Source organism: Dermacentor albipictus, chromosome 1 (assembly GCF_038994185.2).
Source record: "Dermacentor albipictus isolate Rhodes 1998 colony chromosome 1, USDA_Dalb.pri_finalv2, whole genome shotgun sequence".
Taxonomy (NCBI): domain Eukaryota; kingdom Metazoa; phylum Arthropoda; class Arachnida; order Ixodida; family Ixodidae; genus Dermacentor; species Dermacentor albipictus.
Genome location: NC_091821.1, coordinates 152,066,376 through 152,084,954, shown reverse-complemented (window position 1 = coordinate 152,084,954; position 18,579 = coordinate 152,066,376). Strand labels below are relative to the sequence as shown.

The 18,579-nt window shown below is 45.1% G+C and overlaps 1 protein-coding gene across 1 annotated transcript in view; it reads right to left on the bottom strand.

The window, feature by feature from the left end:
• Positions 1-17,591, bottom strand: part of LOC135903019 (uncharacterized) — a 32,729-nt gene extending 15,138 nt beyond the window's left edge. Inside the window, exons 1-6 of the mRNA XM_065433391.2 lie at positions 17,152-17,591; positions 15,902-15,994; positions 11,743-12,021; positions 10,025-10,355; positions 7,560-7,855; positions 349-601 (exon numbers count right to left, since the gene is read on the bottom strand). Of these exons, the coding sequence (XP_065289463.1) occupies positions 349-601; positions 7,560-7,855; positions 10,025-10,355; positions 11,743-12,021; positions 15,902-15,994; positions 17,152-17,591 (1,692 nt within the window). The remainder of the gene's footprint in view (positions 1-348; positions 602-7,559; positions 7,856-10,024; positions 10,356-11,742; positions 12,022-15,901; positions 15,995-17,151) is intronic.
• Between the last annotated feature and the right edge of the window lie 988 nt (positions 17,592-18,579).

Here is an 18,579-nt window from a genome sequence, read left to right as displayed (position 1 = left end):
TAAGTTTTGTTCACATGTTCTCACTCAGGCGTACTGGTATCGACAGACTCCGCTTGTGGCTATATGACCTCGAGATCCTATTCACTCAGCTTCTCATCTAATATAATGATTTCAAAGAAATAATGGAGTCAAATGTGATTCGCACATACTTGAACTGTAAAGCTCACTAGGTACCACTTGGACTTACGTTTATGCAAACATATCTAGACTCTATCACGCTCAAGGTTGCTCTGAGTTTGAAGTAGGACTGAGTCGACTCATGAGTGAGTTGAGTTCGCCACCCTACGGTATTGAACACCTGTACATAACTACGGAGGCGCAAATAAGTTAAAGGTAAATGGACAAGACCTGCGCGTCTTGATGACGCTGTGCATCATGCAGCCACGCGTAGATGAAAGGCAACTTCTCCGTGTTGTTGGGTGGAGTGTTGGTTGGAAGTGACGCGGGTATCACATCGAGTGAGAGGTTCTGCAGGTGTGACATGAGCTGTGACGACGACACATCCATCTTGACTGCTTCGAGGAACACGGCCTTGAGGCTCCCAAGCAGCTCCCTCAGCTTGTGCGATTGGTGGCCAAAGTAGGACTTGTTGAACAGTGACCTAGGCAGGCAAGCATTCATTCAAAAGGTGAAAAGAATTGTATGTACAATGTTCACATGAAAAGTAGCACGAAATGACGTATTTGAATATGGCTGCAAAAAAGAAAAGTGCTGATGGAACCGTTTTATTTTCCCATAGTTGGCCGTCGAGAGCTTGCTTCCTTTAATTTACTTATATTGCTGCGGGGTGTATTACAGTTTGTGCCACTGTGCTCCTGCTACAGCTATAACTCGTCAGCATTCCTGTGTTGCACGCAGTCAGTCAAGTTACGTGTCGACTTAGTTAAGAATGCTTTGTTTTAGAGTGGGTTACAACAGAACACCCTTCTGCAAAAAGGGAGTTTTAGCTCCTTATGCGTCTCCGAGAAAAGGAAGCACTAAACTAACCGAAGACAGAAATGGTAGTTGAGGTGAAGACGTTCAATATTGTGGTGGCAATATAAAATGTGAGCTTGAGGTAGCAGAATCGGCATTTAGAAGGGAAGCTGAGAAAAGCCACAGAAAGACCAGAGATGGGGAATGGGTGGAGGAGAAATGAAAAAATAAAAGATAACAAAATGATAGGAGCTAGGAAAGGCGAAATAGGAAAACTATGAAGTGGAAGGAAGAGGTGAAATCTGTAGTGAAATAAAAAAAAAATCATGCGGAATTAAAAAAAAATTAAGTCAGCAATAAACGTTGGACATACATACATACATACATACATACATACATACATACATACATACATACATACATACATACATACATACATACATACATACATACATACATATTTTATTCCATGAAAATACAAAGCAGTATTCGGGTTCGCGGAAGGGTAAGTCGCTTGCGGCTGTGACAAGGCAGTCGCTGCAGTGTCTACAAAAGGAGGATAAATTGAAAAAATAAAAAAGTACAGTAAAAGGAACTGCACATAAGTGATTAAAATAATAAAGAATCAATGTCAGACGTTATCAAAGCTAATCTCAACTAAGTGAAAAACAATTCCCTAGAAACGCCTCTGGTGATTGTCTAAGTATGCGTAAGCATAGTGCCACTTGCTCATCTTCACGCAGCCAGGTGTCAATTTCAACGTTATGGAACTTGATACGACCAGCATAAACCCTTATCGACCCTCATCGGTCGTTCGCTTATCATGTTCGATAGCGAACATGATAATTCAGGTTTTATTAGGAGATAGTTTATTACGGCATTCGAACCCACGACCATTGGTTAACTAAAGTCAAGCTAATTACCCATAGTTATTTAAGATAGAGTTGATTAGGGTACTCGAACCCACGATATTTGGTGGTAATTAAGGTGAATTAGGGTTAATTTAGCGAAGCTGTTGCAAAATCATCCATACATTTGTCGAGGGGGTACGAAAAGCTTTCTAGATGGTTCGGATGCTCGTTTTGGACTTGTTCTTTATTGAAACGTATGCTGTTGTCTGCGTTGTATGGGTGATTTCAATGCATGTATGCACTGTTCGCTTCACTTTACTGAGCACTGATAGCCTCTGCCTTACGTGTGTATGAGCCACTGCATTTTTTGCTTCCTTATGGGGGTATGAGTCATTCGTTGTCTTACGTGATGGACAAATTTCTCGTTTTGTAGGCATAGAAATGCTTACGCGTTTAAAACATCTAAATGAAAAACAAGAAGAGAAAATTGGGCGCAGTCACTTAAGACTGCTTACGTGCGGGAATCTGAAAGCATTATAGTCCTTTTGGTGAAATGTTTCTTTCCGCGCTTTCCTTGTCCGTGCAAGGTGTCCCCTGCGTTCTAAGTGCGCCTCGGTAAGGCCAAATCAAAATGTGCCAAGCGTCTCAATGCGCTCGCTTGCCCGCGAGAGTCCATAATTCTAACGGCCGCTCAGCGCCGTTCAATTCGACAGTAATACTTTTATTGCGATATCAATTATATGGACTCTCCAAGTGCATTTCTGCCGTTGTCGTCGCAAACAGCGTCGCCGTAATGTTCCGTATAAAGTCCAAGGGCGATAACATCATCGCTGCGCACAGTATGCTGTATGTTCGAGTGAAAGCGTGTGAGGGTGAGACGAATATGGTGGCTGAATCTCGGGCGCGCAAGGGAGGAATGCGGGTCGGAAGCGCGCCGTCCTGCGTCGCTCGCAAATCACAGCGGCGGGGGGTGGGGCTGTATACTTCGGTGGAGTCTTCGTATTGCACGGCTACATGGACCCTATCCTGAAAGCGATTTGCGGTCGGGACACAGTACGCCGAGTGCTGATAGCTTCGTGTTCGCAGTGCTCTCGCCGCTTAGTTCACGTTGAAGCGAGAGGTAGGACGAAGGTCAATTCGCTCACTACTGCTGCCACGCTTTCTCCCTCCAGCTTTTTGACAGCGTGCGTGCGCGGTTACCGAGTGAGATGTGTTCATGATGCATGCGCGCGCGTGACACCGTGCACGTAAATTTAGTTAGCAAGCGAATGTTTACAAGTTTATACGGCCGGTAAAACTACTATCTTTACTCGTAGTCTGCTAATTTGATACCGTATCGATGCTTCACCTTTCGAGCGAAACTGCGACTTTTCTACTTCATAGACTCATTTTATGCACTAATTTATACACTCAGTGACGTGGCGCCACCATCTACCTCGTGCCTGCGGCATTACATCCCCAATGACGCGCGCACTAGGTCCCATCTTTAGTCAGGCAGATGTCTGCGATGCGACGCGTGCAATGGCGGGCGCACTAGGCACACTTTTAGCCAACCGGTACCGTGGAGTCGCTGTGGCATCGGGTTAGCGTGGAAGCATCGGGGAGATGCACCCCGGATGTCCGGGTTCGATTCCCACTCAGACCGAAATTTAGCAAAACTTCTTTTCAAAGTCAATAACGTACTGCATTTACAGGAACCTCCCTGAGAAATTTGGCGTCAATCCGAATATTTTTTTAGGTGTTTTTACTGTTTACGCCATGGCCCATTTTTAGTATCATCATTCGGTGACGCCGCAGACTGCAACGCCGGACTTTCGCGTAATGAGGCATGTGATGCTTTCGCATTAATAACATTTATAAAGCGTCGTTACAGAACCGAGAAGTAGTAGAGCTCAAGTATTATACACTAATAGGTAACCAAGATTTCATAGCGTATTTCAATGCTTTTACAGATTGAAAATACGACATTTCCTCAGGCACCCAATTAAAGTAAAAGGGGACATAAAAATCCCGGCAACTTTTCCATAATGCGCCTATATTTTAGAAAGTTTGTAACGATACAAACTTCTTAAAACTCACGGTTTCCTTTGCAAGTATTGAATCTACAGGAGAAAAATGTCTTGTAACCCCTACTAGTATAAAGAAATTATCTAAGGAATTGACTTCAGCCGCCATCACTTTTGAAATATAAACCATCACCGTTTATGTCATGCAGTATGTTGGCCGACAGGTTATGTAAAACTTGATCAATTTGTTTAGCTTGTGGCTAGAACAAAAATCATACACAGTCCAACACCGTACCGCAAGATAGATTCATCCATCGCTTCGAATACAGTTTTACGGAGCTGAATGGAACTGTTGTGCTTAATTCGATATAATTTTTCAGTAAGTAGTCGAATACGCTTAACTACGCGTTCTACATGATCACACCAGGACATGTTCTCATCGAAGTAAATTCCGAAATATCTAACAGTGGGATAGAAGGGTATCAGTGAACATTGACAACCTGTACATAAGCTGCCATGAAGTACAATAGATTCTCCGAACTCAACTCTTTTGCGGGGATTTCTAAAACATACTAGCGTGGTTCTTGCTTTACTTACACGTATTTCATTATCTGATAGCCAATGCATCTTATCCATTGTTATACTAAGAGACGGCAATATTGCTATGGCACCTTATTTCCTCTTGTCCGACTTATTATCAGACTTATATACCGGCCTAATTATGCATACTTTAACCCCTGAGGTATGCTGTTTCTAAACAGCCATTAAAATATGGAGAAGTAGTTGTTGAGGTTTAGAATAATTATTTATTAAATCCTTCATGCTCATTTTGCCGTAGCCAGGAGGCTTCTTTAGTGGTCGTGCGCTAACGACGTTCCATAACTCATAATCATCAACTGGTCGCAAAAGAGCAATTTGCAAGCGTTCTTTAATGGTACCTTACCGTACTAACCTGAGAATGCAGTTTAGGTCTTCAACTTATGACACAAAATCTCGTTATATGAATTCACGGTAGCCAAGGGACTTTCACTAGCAAATGCTGATGATATCTGAACATCTAGATAACTTCTCTTGGGCTTTCCCATTAGTTCGCTCAAGAGACCCCATGTGTTTCTCATATTGCCATATTTCTCATTTCTCACTTGTTAACCTCCACAGAAAAAATAATATTTTTTTTTTCAGCCGTAACATAGCCGTAAGCTTGTCACGTGATATGCAGTACTTTTATTTCAGAGCAAGGTTACGAGGATTCGATCTTCAGAGATTCCATAGTTTGCTTTCTTTATAAGGTAGTTGCAAAATATCTATACTGATCCAGTCTTTATGCGGATTTCTAAGCTTTAGCTGAATTTTTGTCCAGGAAGTTGCGCAAAACTTGTCTTGCAAAACGTTCGTAGGTGAAAATGTGATTGTTTTTGAAGCATGTTTTAAAGATGTGTTTTTGAAGCATTCGAGTCAAAAGCGTTTATTAAGCTGTCAATGGCTTTGTAATTTACAATATTCCCAGTTCGTGTTGTACAATCATCTTTCTCCGCGGCCGTCTCGCAGTCGTATAACGCATTAAAATAATGATCCGCAACTTTTTTTTTCGTAACACCGCTGCTGCTGATTCAAATGCGCAGTACCTTACAGGTATATGATTAATGCAGAGCAAAAGAACTGAGAACATTACAGAAAAGAGCGAGAAATGGTTCCTAGCAACCGCGTATTCGAGGGATAGTATCCTCACCATATATAAGCCTACAAAACCTCAAATGATTTCTTTTTTATGTTGCCAACATACTAAGAGTTCCATGTTCAACTCAAAGTAATAATTTGTACCGACGGAAATGTATCGAACTCATGAATAAGGCATAAGGCTGCATATTTTTTTCCCTCTGAGTAGAGGATAATCTTTGACTAGTTTGCTGGCGTACATATCGGGCAAACCTTTCAAGGTGTCCCGACAAGTTCGTCAGCTGTTACGTTCATTGCAGAACAGACGTTGCTTACAAGCTTCCTCTGTCCTGTGGTTTGTGTACATAGGCGAAATGTGTTGTGTGAATACGCGGATAAAAGAGCACGTGTTTTCTTTGGATGCTTCGAGACGTCTACAGATGCCTGCGCACTTTAGGGAGTGTGGATGTCACACAATAATTACGGAAACTAAGATTTGTTTTCTGATAAAGACCAGAACATTAGAGCGAGAATGGGAGCTTTGTATATTGAAAGTGAAATAACGCCAGTCTATCAGCAACCCGTGATTCACTCTGGACGGTAAAGAATTGTGGTTTCGACTACAGCATACCTTTACTTAGTACATGTTCATGTCCAGGTACCTGTTTAGCTTTCTTGATTTTAGTACCATGCTTTTTTTTCTTTTTGCGGTCAAGCACCAAGATTTAATTCCTTTTCGATGTGCCCCGAGGTTCAGTGGCACATGTGTCGCTTGTTCTTTATCTATTTGCTCCGTATATATTTTTATGTGCATTCACCGATAGCTTTTACTTGTGGGTCACCTTCAATGTGTGCTTCTTTTACAGTCCTCGTACGATTTCACGGTGCATTGGAGTATAGTTGTAGGCTGTCTTGTTAAAATGTTTGTCAACTTTAGGAAATCTTGTGGTCAATAACCATGACGGCTTTTTGATTTTCTTGTTCCATTTCATCAGTGTACGGCTTGAGGGGGTAAATTTAACAATGTAATAATGTTAGAGGAACTGGAAGTGAAGCTTGCAGTACTTTCGCAGAATAGGTACTGTTATGTTCAGGTGGGATAGGTTTAGGTGTGATAGAGAGAGACGTACCATTCGGATTTTAAATGCGTAAGTATTTCTATGCCTACCCGACGATGAAACCCGTCCGTCCCTCCGCCAGTACGTCATGTAAGACGAGCGCTTTCAAAATAGGGCCCGCAACAGCGAGTGAATTCACCGTCGTACTTCCTCTCGCTTCAACGCGAACTAAGTGGCGAGAAAACAGCGCAAACGAAGCTATCAGCCATCGGCGCACACTGCCCCATCGCAGACCGCTTTCAAGATAGAACCCGCACGGCCGCGCCATAGGGAGCCATACCGCCGCCGGAGTACGGTTTATCACGGTTGGTAATGGTTCGACGCTGTGCTCAAGAGCGATAACGGCTTATAAGGATCGGAACGTCATCAGCACACCTGGCGCCGCCACTTGCAGTAGTTTTGCGTCATCAAGTCACCTTGCACCTACGTCTGCAGCAGTTCGTGCCGCCCCAGCGCTGTGGTTTATAATGGTCGGATCAAGTTTCATAACATTGATAATGATACCGGGCTGCACGGAAATGAGCAAGTGGCACAATGCTTACGCAGACTTAGACAACTCCCAGAGGTGTTTCTGAGTGATTTTTTTTTGTTTCTACTGTTCCCCGGTCAGTGCTTATCTATTGGTAATTTAAGCCTGTCGTCGTAACCATCGCCTGGTTTCACTCTCGCATAACATTGTTGACATTGCTTGAAGACAGCTTCTCCCGTCGAAACGTTGGTTCTGAATTCAGGCGTTCTTTGTCGCGTACTTCGTAAGTGCCTGAATAGGTCTCGAACTTTCAAGGACAGCTTGGATATGTGGTATGGAGGTTTTCGGAGATTCAAATGCGTGCGCTGCGTCTGTTCCTGTAGGCGAAACTGAACGAACCGGCAATTGGTCGTATAGGTCATATCAGCCACACAGAAAGTATCACATACGAGAATGTGCTCAGTGCTAAGTACTTTAAGTAGATAATTAATACCCTGCAAATATAAAACCACAGCAGCGTATGTGTAGATCAAACAAATCTTGCCAGGTTAAAAGGCGAGGCTGAAAGCGGTCCATCATCCTCACGCAAGAAGCCTCGGGCGCCACCTTCTGGTAGTGGCCGATTGTGCGACCGTAAGCGATGCTGCTCCAGTTGTAGCGTCTCCGTGTGTGGCCAAGGAATGGGGTTAGTGCCATGAGCATCTGGAAGACCACGTAGTTCATGACGGCCCCCGCGGGAGGAACGTTGCTGCGGGGTGCCGGGTAGCAGACAGACATCTTGGACATGTCTCTGTCCAAGAGGGCGGACTGAAGCAGCTCCCTCCAGCGAATGAAGCCTGTCTAAGAGCCGAAGCGCAAAAGTGTAGGTAAACTTTACAGACTGAAAGTAGCCCCGCTCGGCACTAAAGCTTTACTAAACGGGCGTTTTTGGAGAGGACATGCGCCAGGAGCAACGGCAAATTTGTTTAGCGTATATCAATCGGTGAGTGGGTTTTCCCTCCGACAGCGCCGCACAAGCTTGCCGTTGATCGGAATAGCACCGGTCAAATACCTATAACCTAAGCAGCACAGCCGAGACTGCAACATTAAATACTAGCTTTCCAATAAACATCTAAATTAAATCACGCGTATTCTAGCGCCTAGATGAAAACCGCATTGCAATAGTAGAAACTGTGTGCGGTGTACTTGCCGCCACAATTACCTTGCCTTGTTCATTATGATAATACAAGAAACCCTAACGTGCTACAGCATAGACGTTTTCAGTAAATACAAGGCTGACAATTATTGAGTATGCTTGAGCGCCACGTGACATAGCAAACTTAATGCCGTCTTTTATTATTTTCTGGGTGAAAAACATGCATTAAAGCCCCAGCGCACTTTTCAAAGGGTGGTAATGGTGCGATAAAATGCGAGTTGGTGCCGTCTACCACGGTTCATTAGTTCATTAGAGAACTTTCCTTGACCATGTGCCGTCAGATAGGTTGGTCTCCACTACTCGTGCTTCTAGTCATATTTAAGCAACGATACCACCCTACACGCCCTCAGGCGGTCAGTAGTCACCAAGACTGAGCAATGGCCAGCCGTATAGCCTCATGTGACGTGCCGCTCACTTACAGTGGCTGTTTTCCCGACAGAAAATGCAACATAACTCATGGTGGCCTGCCATTAAGGCAACGCATACGGAGAAGAACATGGTCTCCACCCAGGGAAATCCATCCGACGATGCAAACGCGTAGTTTCACTCTCTCGAAAAGCGTACAAGGGACTGTGAAGACACTCTTGTACATTCACATGCGTGGATACATGCTGGGTTGACTTACAAAATTTGTTAGCTTCGTGTCCGGAATGTAAAACAAAAGCGAATTTTCAGCAACAGTGGTTTTGGACACTATTAATTACACTATTGCCGCCTTTTGTGGGCAACCACTCAAAACTAACCTTGCGTCATCGAGATTTTGAATCTATTTTTTCTTCAACACCCTACCACACTCTATAAACCTTAGTATACTTTGTATAGGATTGTTTTAACAATAAAGGCTTGCTGCTAAAACTCTTTAACAAACAAAAAGGAGTCGCCGTCACTTTGATCGCACTTACTATCTAGAATAGACTGTCTACAGACAGGTTATAATTGTAGCCCCACCTGCACGTACAGATTACGGCACTTAGACTTTAGTATATCAAATTTATTGTAATTAAATCCCGACTCGCAAATACTTGATCAGGTAGCTGAGGTTCATTTGAACCTGTCTTCAAAAAAATCAATAAGGGCACGTGCACTTGTTCGGCTGACCTTCGACATGGCCCATACAATGTCCCTATGTTTTGAGATAGTGGAGTGCACATGTTGCCACTGATATTACTGCCTCCATGTCTGAATACATTTACTTTTGTCATGGCGAGTATCCTTCATTGCACATACAATGTTGAAATGTCCGCTAGTGTTTCTGTATTTGATTGTGCCTCGCTTTACGCTGCATTCAGCACAGTCTGAAATTGACTAAGGATGTTGCGTTCCGCTCACGATAGCTATTCCTTTTAGCCGCACCATCTAAGACTACTGCATAGCATAGAATGTCCTTGTGCGGTGCACCTAGAAAGAATAAACTAAACGAGCAACAAAAGGACGCTTACCGCGTTTGAAGGCGTAGAGTTTTTGAAGTGATAAGTGGTTCAAACAAGTGAAGTTTGACCAAGTTTTAGTGTCGAGTGTTTTATTTTGTAACCGCAAGATGAACTTTTCAGGAGAAGTATGATTATTTAGATCGCATCAGTGTAGCTGCTTTGGTGCAATGCCTCAAGATATCTCAGTTTAGAACAGTACTCAGTACTTGATATATTTATGGGCAAGGGAGTACGTCATTCAGAAATAATACTCATGTGTGTTCTGAAAGTAATACCTTGTAATGGGAATTAGATATGTTGGTCGATTTAAAGGAAACACGCGTGATTAGGCGCATAATTGTCAGCATTCTGTTCTAGTGGTGATGATCCCTAACATGGTCTTACCCTTTGAGCCTCGCTCAGGTCGCTGCACTTCGGCGAGTATTCAGAGGCCAACCAGAGGCCAACGTGTGAAACAGAGCCCCCTCCCTGAACGTGTCCTCTGAGGTAGACGGTCATCTCTGCGAAGCACCTTTCCAGCTCTTCGTAGTGGCTTCTGGGCAGCATGGTCGGCAAGCGGGACCAGTCCACGGACAGCACGTCCGCACCAAGAGTGCGCACGCGGAAAATGTTCTCTGTCCTGAGCTCCCGGTAGATGGCGCCCAACGATGAAGACAGCTGATTCGGGCTCTCCCATGGGGGATCCGGGTAAGGCCAGCCCAAAGTGTCCGTGAGCCTAACAAAAGTAAACGTAATGATTGTCACTGATGATAATTTATACCGCGAGTTCAAGGGCGTTGTTGCGCGCGGAGACATTTGCACAGACATTTCTTGAACTCATTCTTACGGTGTGAGCAATGGGGCTAATCTGGCCCTGTCAAATTATGCCTTAATTTTCACATTGTGAGGTTCTCTAGCGTGCCCCCAATGCATGGCAAACAAAAATTTTTGCATTCCGCCCCCATCGGAATGCGGCCGCCGCGGTAGCGATTGAATCTGTGACCTCGAGCTCAGCAGCGCAACTCCATAGCCACTGGACTACCGGTTTTGGGTGCTCAAAGCCGTTACATTTGCCTTGTGCATGCTATTCTAAAATTGTCTGCTGTCTGCAGTTTCAGCGCTGCCAGACGTCGTTTTTTTCTGGGAGAGATATGACTGCGGCACTACAGGCCGTATTCTTAAGAATCCATTTCATTTTTGTTTTGTTTTTGGCCTTGATACTTGATCGGCTGCCGCCACGCCACTGTTATTGCTAGGATCGGTTACTTGGCATGACGAATATGAAATGAAGAATGAGAAATGAAATTTATGATTATAATAAGAAGGCCCGAGCTTGTATTTTGATTTTCAAGTACAGCTCAGTTATTCGGAAGTATTGAAGAACTACAAGCTCCACCAATCACTGCCCGCAGTTCATGAATTCGCAAAAATCTCAGGAAATTTGAAGATTGTGTTACTAATAATCTTCCTTAGTTTTATGGTACACATAGCCGCACCGGAAAAGGTTATGTCTATGCATGGGAAACATTTCTCAGCAATGACGCCCATAATCAATACTCTGCAGCAGTGATAGTTTCTGATTCCCAAGCTGTGCTTTGTCCAAACCTACTGCAGGCACGCCATTCATAGTCAGTCATAAATGTGTATGAATGTTCATCAACCTCAAGGGGTCATATATGAAAGAAAAAGCACCCAACAGTTCAAGGACGAACACAACCCTTCTCTTGCATTTGAGGACTAGAGAATACACGGCAGCAACATCAGTCTTAGTATACTTCTTACTAACGGTAGATATGGTCATTCTATAGATGTAGAATTTGCTGCTGGCTCGCGAAAACGTTTGTTTTTCTTGTAACAAATAACTGGAACGTTTCAGCCGTGAACTGGGCCGTCATAAGGCCATAATAAAATGGACGTGTCAGGTAAATTTAAAAACACAATTATTTTCATTTCGGTGCCATACAGTTAAAATCTGCTTTGAGACATATCTTTAGGTACTAAGAAGCACGAGTTATGTAGCAGAGCTGTGCAAAGAACAACAGGCAATGGTCGGAGGTTGCACGTCCACACGTGTAACGCTGCACTTTGCGAGTGGGAAGTCCAGATGGACTCATACGACCTACTTGAGGTAGACTGAAGCCAAAGAGCGGAATATATCCAAGCTCGGGTCGAGACACGACCTGAGAATGCTTGCCCCCAGGGATTCCCGCTCGCGCAGCACTGCCGAAGCGGCATGGCTCTCGAACATCTCCAAAAGGTGCTCGTCGGTGACATTCCAGCGACCGCAGGCGAACGCAGCGAAGTCGTCACACGGCTTCGGCCCTGCGCTGTCAATCAGAGCGGCCACAGCTAGGCCTAGCTGCTTGCAAGACCGCCGCTGGCACAGGAACGGTGACCGAGTCCTGCCAAGGAAGGAGCCAGTTCGTCCCGGACACGGAGCTCATTTAAAGCCGCGGAGCGCATATCTGAAGCCCATGACGGCAAGTAATCAGCAAACCAAGCTGGTACAGGTAGTCATGTTTCAGGCTATATGAGGTGCTATCAAACATGTGAAAAAAAGTAACGACGAAACACACACAGTTGAATCGTTTGGTCTGACTTTTCGGATAGCCTTCATGCCGCGTTGTCCAACTAGCATTCAAATAAAGACACTAACTCGCCGAAATGAAATGTGCTCCACAAATCAAAATTGTGGCAGAAACCGCCGTAGGTAATTGTCAAAGTCAGCGATAGCTTTCTTGTGTGGCACCCCTGCCTTTCTCAATGACATTGCGGGTTACATTGCCAATACATTAAATGACATTGCGGGAACATCTGCCAATACATTAAAGGCTCAGACACATCTATCGTGTCTACCGGCGTCAGCTGGCGTTGCGTCCTCGGCGTCGACGCGCAGCAAGAAGACAGGCCGAAAAGCCGAGGGCTCGACATGCCAGATCTTGGCAACTAGAATTTCTGCAGGTGTTGGCTGGCTTTCTGTCACAAGTGTCGCTTGAAGTCAACGCTGAGAGGGGCGACAAACCGAAGGGTCGAGATCTCGCATGTTTAGTACTCGGCATTCTGGCGTCTGTCCTGGTCGCTGAAGAAGAGTCCGTTCCGTCAGGACACTTGTTCAGTGTTGTTTGCTTCGTAACGAAACAGCTCCCCATCGGGGCAAAGAAAGGACAAGCTTTCAACACATCCAGGAAGCAGGTGACGTGATAGCGAGTGACGCATGCGCTAGCGCAACTCCAACAACTGCGACTGGCGCCTCCGCGCCCTGCCTGTTCTAGCGACGTCACGCATGAAAACGCCCTCTCGGCTCCACGGCGCGCACCTACACTGTTGTCATCTCCGCTTCATGACACGCTATTCGCAACTCGTTGCCCTTTCCACGTCTCTCATTCAATCAGATGCTTGCATTGTGGTTAGAAGACGCAATAACGACGAAATCATGCGAAAGAGCCAAGGAAAACTATCCCTTTAAAACTTCTACAGTAAAGCTTTCTTCGCAAACCCTCTGTGGACATCTTGATGAATAGCTCAACAGAGGACAGCACATATAGTAAGGAATAGGCTCACTACCCATAGAGTTGCGCCGGTGACCACCTCCCTTCTCTGTAGAATAACGAAGTGAAAGAAGAAATGGTACTCAAATATTATTACTTCAACGAATATATACCTTCAAGCGCATAATTTATTTAAATTATGGGGTTCAACGTGCCAAAACCACTTTCTGATTATGAGGCACGCCGTAGTGGAGGACTCCGGAAATTTCGACTACCTGGGTATCTTTAACGTGCACCTAAACCTAAGTACACGGGTGTTTTCGCGTTTCGCCCCCATCGAAATGCGGTTGCCGTGGCCTGGATTCGATCCCGCGACCTCGTGCCCAGCAGCCCAACACCATAGCCACTGAGCAACCACGGCGGGTACGCATAATTTGTTTATTAAAGCAAAACTTTCTTTCCTATCTTCCCCGTGGTATGGCGCGTCTCCTCCGTCGGTTTCTTAATGAATAAAGTGGGACGTTCCTGGAGATAGTGCAATCGGTGGTTACGTGGGTCTCATGGCAAGCTATCCGCGTCGTGCCATCCTGACGGGCAGGCACATATTGGCTATGCTAAAAAACGCGGTGCAGAAAACGAACCGTTGGTGCAAATTTGCCACCACCTGAGTCTGCATGCAGAGCAAAACCTTGCACAAATTATCAAGTCCTAATGTTACGCGATAGAGCTGTGGTTAACGCGTACTGATCCCAAGTGCGCGTTGTTGTGCACAGTTACATTAGCATGAATTCCAGTGGCGGTGATAAAAAAAAAATCACCGCCCAAGCACTCCGTACAGATGGTTAACCAGCGAAGCTGAAACGTGCGGCCCCGCTGTTTACCACTGGGTCATTCCCGATGGTTCATTAAACGACGGCTTGGTAGGCGGCCGGATCCTCAGTACGCAGTTGCTGCTTGCGCTCGGCTGCACGAACCTGTTCTTGTGTCCGGGCTGCAGCATCGACACGGCGTTGACAAGCTCGTTCCCGGTTCTGCTCGTGACCTTGCTGATCTAAAGCTACCTGCTCCTCAGCAGTACTTATGATGCGTGCCCTACCCATTTCGAAGCCGCAGAGGAACTGCTGCACGTCCGCTCGGCTGCGACGGCGAGTAACGACGTCACTGATCGCGCAACCAATCGCGCGCCTCTCTTTCTCTTTCTTTTTTCGCGCATGCACATGTGGTTGCACCGGAGGAGTTTTCGGCGTACAGGCGACAGACAGACGGACGAATCGGCTAGACATCTACAGCTTCGCTATAAAAACATGTTTTAGGAGCTTGTTTAGGTGCTCTCCGCTAGTTATTCCCGCGTTCTTGTGTAACACCTTTGTGCGCTCTGTTACGACCACTTAGGTTTTCCCCATCTATCATGAAACGGTTCATTGTAAACCGATTTATACCTTAAAGGTCCTTAAGGGTGCAAATCGGCTTACAGTATTGCATAACATGCGCTTTTATATTAGCAGGCCTGCGTGCTGCAAAGAGACCTATGAGCCTACTATACAGGGTGTCCCACATAATTTGAGCCAGGAATTTAAAAATGGAAGGCGCGTCGGAAGCTAATTGAACCGAACGCATACTATTCGCAATAGCCTATAGTAACTCAGACAATGTTTGTTTTCCCCCTAACTCACTAATTAATTAAGTTGAATTACCAAAATTATAATTATTGGCTGAGGACCCCAAGTATGATACGCAGATTTGTAGAACACGTTCAGAAACCACCGATCGAGTTGTTTCCTTTACACCCACCGTGGTTGCTCAGTGGCTATGGTGTTGGGCTGCTGAGCACGCGTTCGCGGGACTGAATCCCGGCCTCGGCGGCCGCATTTCGTTGGGTGCGACAACACCCGTGTACTTAGATTTAGGTGCACGTTAAAGAACAAGTGGTCGAAATTTCCGGAGTCCTCCACTACGGCGTACCTCATAATCAGAAAGTGGTTTTGGCGCGTCAAACCCCATATTTAATTTAATTTCTTATTTTGTTTCCTTTGCGATCCGTCTCACGTAGTTCTTTTTTCCTGGTTGCAAAGAAAGTCCGCGAAATATTAAAAAAAAGCCACGTGACGGAGCGTTTGCGCAGTGGTATTGTGCTGCTCTCAAGCGTGCGTTCGGTGAACGAGGTCGGCTGCATGTGACTGGCGACGAGGAAGCGGCAGGACGTTCTTTATCTCATCGGCAGCGCTCGGCCAGCAGCATACGTTTTCGCCGTCATCCGACGAAAGCCGACCTTGTTCACTGATCGCACGCTTGACAGCAGCACGAAACCACTGCGAAAGCGCTCCGTCACGTGGTTTTTTTCATATTTCGTGGGCTTTCTTTGCGACCCGGAAAAAACGCTACGCGAGACGTATTGTAAAGGAAACAACACGATCGGTGGTTTCTGAAGGTGCTCTACAAACCTGGGTATCATACGTGGCTTCCTCAGCCAATAATGAAAAAGTTGGCTAATTATATACTTAATTAATGTGTGAGTTAAGGGGAAAACAAAAAAAATGTCTGAGTTACTATAGAACATTGCCAATACTATGCATTCGGTTCAATTCGATTATGACGCACCTCTCATTTTTAAATTCTTGGCTCAAGTTATGTGGGACACCCTGTATATTGCGTCTTTTGTTTTAGTTACGTGTAAAAGACATCCGCTCACTGGCAAGACTGCCTGGCTCAGAATATCATGTTATATAGGACGGTTTGCTGTGGTTTTGTTTGTCTGCAGCATGAGCAATGTAGTGCAGTGGTGGGCAAAGTTTACTCTCTATTAGTCCTAGTGAGGTGGTGATACTGGAAATGAGGCGGCCGCTTGAAGGTGACATAATGACGCCGAGGATGCCAAAGGTTGTCGTCACTGTAAGGGAATGGACGAACGGACTAAGCAAACCCAAATTTAAGCACTTTACTGCTATCGCAGTAATAAAACAAATTACAGGGCCTCTTAAGATCTCTCTTAAGAGGTGAACGTCGAAAGCCTACTCTTCCTCCTCTTATCATCCTCCTCTCTCTCTTTGCCCCTTCTCTTTCTCTTCTTTATTTTAGTCATTACTGCTCACTACTAAGCATTAGTCATTTGTAATCAATTGTGGTCATTACAAGCCGTCGTTAAACATGTTGGTCATATCATAGTCATTAGTAGTCATTACAAGTCATCTCAGTCATCATTAGTCATTACTGGTCATTACTAAGCATATTGAGCCATTTCTAATGAACTCTGGTCGTTACAAGTTGTCGTTAGACATATTGGTCATTTCATAATCATTAGTAGTCATTACAAGTCATCGTAGTCATTATGAGTGATTGCTGCTCACCAGTGAGCATTTTCAGTCATTTGTAAACAATTGTGGTCACTACAAGCCGTCGTTAGAAATATTGGTCATTCTGTTGTCATTGGTAGTCGTTTCAAGTCATTAATAGTCACTTTAGTCATTACTACTAATTACAAGACATTTCTACTCATTTCTAATCAAGTGTGGTCAATACAAGCCGTCGTTAGACAAATTGGTCATTTCGGAGTCATTAGTAGTCATGACAAGTAATTAGTTGTCATTCTAAGTCATTATTAACCCCTACCAATCTCTATTATAACGTTATCATTCACTAACTGTCACTATCAATCCTCTTTCATTCTTTAATCTGTCTTTAATCTGTCTTCATATGTCGTGATGACGCTTCGCCGGACACTCCGGTGGTCAGCTCTGTTGACACAAACTTCACCATGAGTCTAGAAAGGCTTTCGCCTTAATAATTTGTGAATTCATGAAGAAGTACATAAAGAAGTAAGACGACAGGTCGAGCAGTCGCCTTGTCAACTTTCTTTTTTTTTTCGTACTTGCTCGTTTTTGTGAGTCTTCATGAACACGTACTAATTCGTTCAACGACTACACTTTGTCAACAAAGATAATGTACGCGATGCCGCGTTGCTGGTCTTCAGGGCCATCATTTTCGACTACATTCGCAGCTTTTTGACGATTTTCGACGGGGAGACGTGGCCGCAAGAGAGGTACTCGCCTTTGCTCTCCGTGGAACTTTCGGGAGGAATTGGTCAGGCTGGCTGCGTCAAGCATAACATTGGGTTCCGGAGCCAAACGGGGCGGCTGCGGTGGCGGCTTTGGAGTGATGTCAGCCAGCTCGCTCGGCTCGATGACCACTTCGTCCATGACGTGAAACTCCTCGGCGAGCAACGCGATGCCCAACGTGACACCAATCAACACCGTACTCGCCAGGATGGCCACCTTGGGAACCTCTGTGGGGGCAGAGTGCGAGGCGAAATCGACCGCGGCGGGTCGTGCCACTGGATGACAGAAGTCTACGGTCCTCGCTCGCTTTTTGCCCATCTTCTTCTTCTTCCTTGACTTTTTGCCACGTGCCAATCGAACAGGGGAATCGTGTGTCTTCACTTCGTCCACTTCTATGAGGAGGCCAGTGGTCGCAGAGGTAAATAGAAGCATGGGATGGAGACTGAGAGCGTAAAAAGGAAATCGTGGCCTACACACTCAACGTACTCATACACGGGCTCACTACAGCTTGGCCACGCCACAGAGCCTTTCTGACGCACGGAATTTGGCACACGCCAGTTCACCACACAAGATACGTTGCAAGTCCAAAGAATGGCAACGGTACATGCATAAGTTCGACTTGAGTAATAGATTCACAACATCAACTCGATATACAACTTCTTTTTTTTCTAAATACTATTCGATGTGCACGTATTTTTATTGTCTGGAGTTAATGGGTGCAGGTTTATCCCAACGCAATAGAGAACGCAGAAAAAGTAAAAAAAAAGACATATCTTGAAGGACCATCATCATAATATTGATACCTCGATCATCGTGCTTTTCTGGAAGTTGACGCTTGATACACAGCGATATATTTATTTATTTAGGACCTCGTCTTTATGCAGCTTGAAGTACGCCCTGGTGCTTATCGTGCATGATTTGGCCCTCTATATTCTTTCAGCGTTGTTCAGCACACCGACAGATAGTTTTCCTGGACGAATGCTTCCCAGTCCAATGCAGAGGGAAGGGAAATGAATAATTTTCGTAAAAGGTTCGATAAGTAACTAGCAAGCCTAGCGATTTGCCTCTGTTTACGAATATGAAGTCGTGCGCGCAGATATGAGACAGTACGAAACCCGCACGGATTTTCCAGCGCACCTACATGGTTGATGGCGCGTAATTTTCTGAGGAGTTCCGCGAATATTGCTCGGCAAGTGTTCGTTCATTAGCCGGAGTTCTTTACTGCACCGCGCGTTGCGCCGAATAGCAGGGATTATTTCTTCTCTCCCTAGCGCCGAGAAAGGCTCTCAGTGGTAATTACCGCCGGGGAATGTATCAATATTATGGTGCCATCTGGTTTCGGAGTATTTATTTAGCCCCGTACTATTGACACAAGGTAATGCTGCAGTGGGACACAAAGGGAAAAAATAGGGAAAAAAAA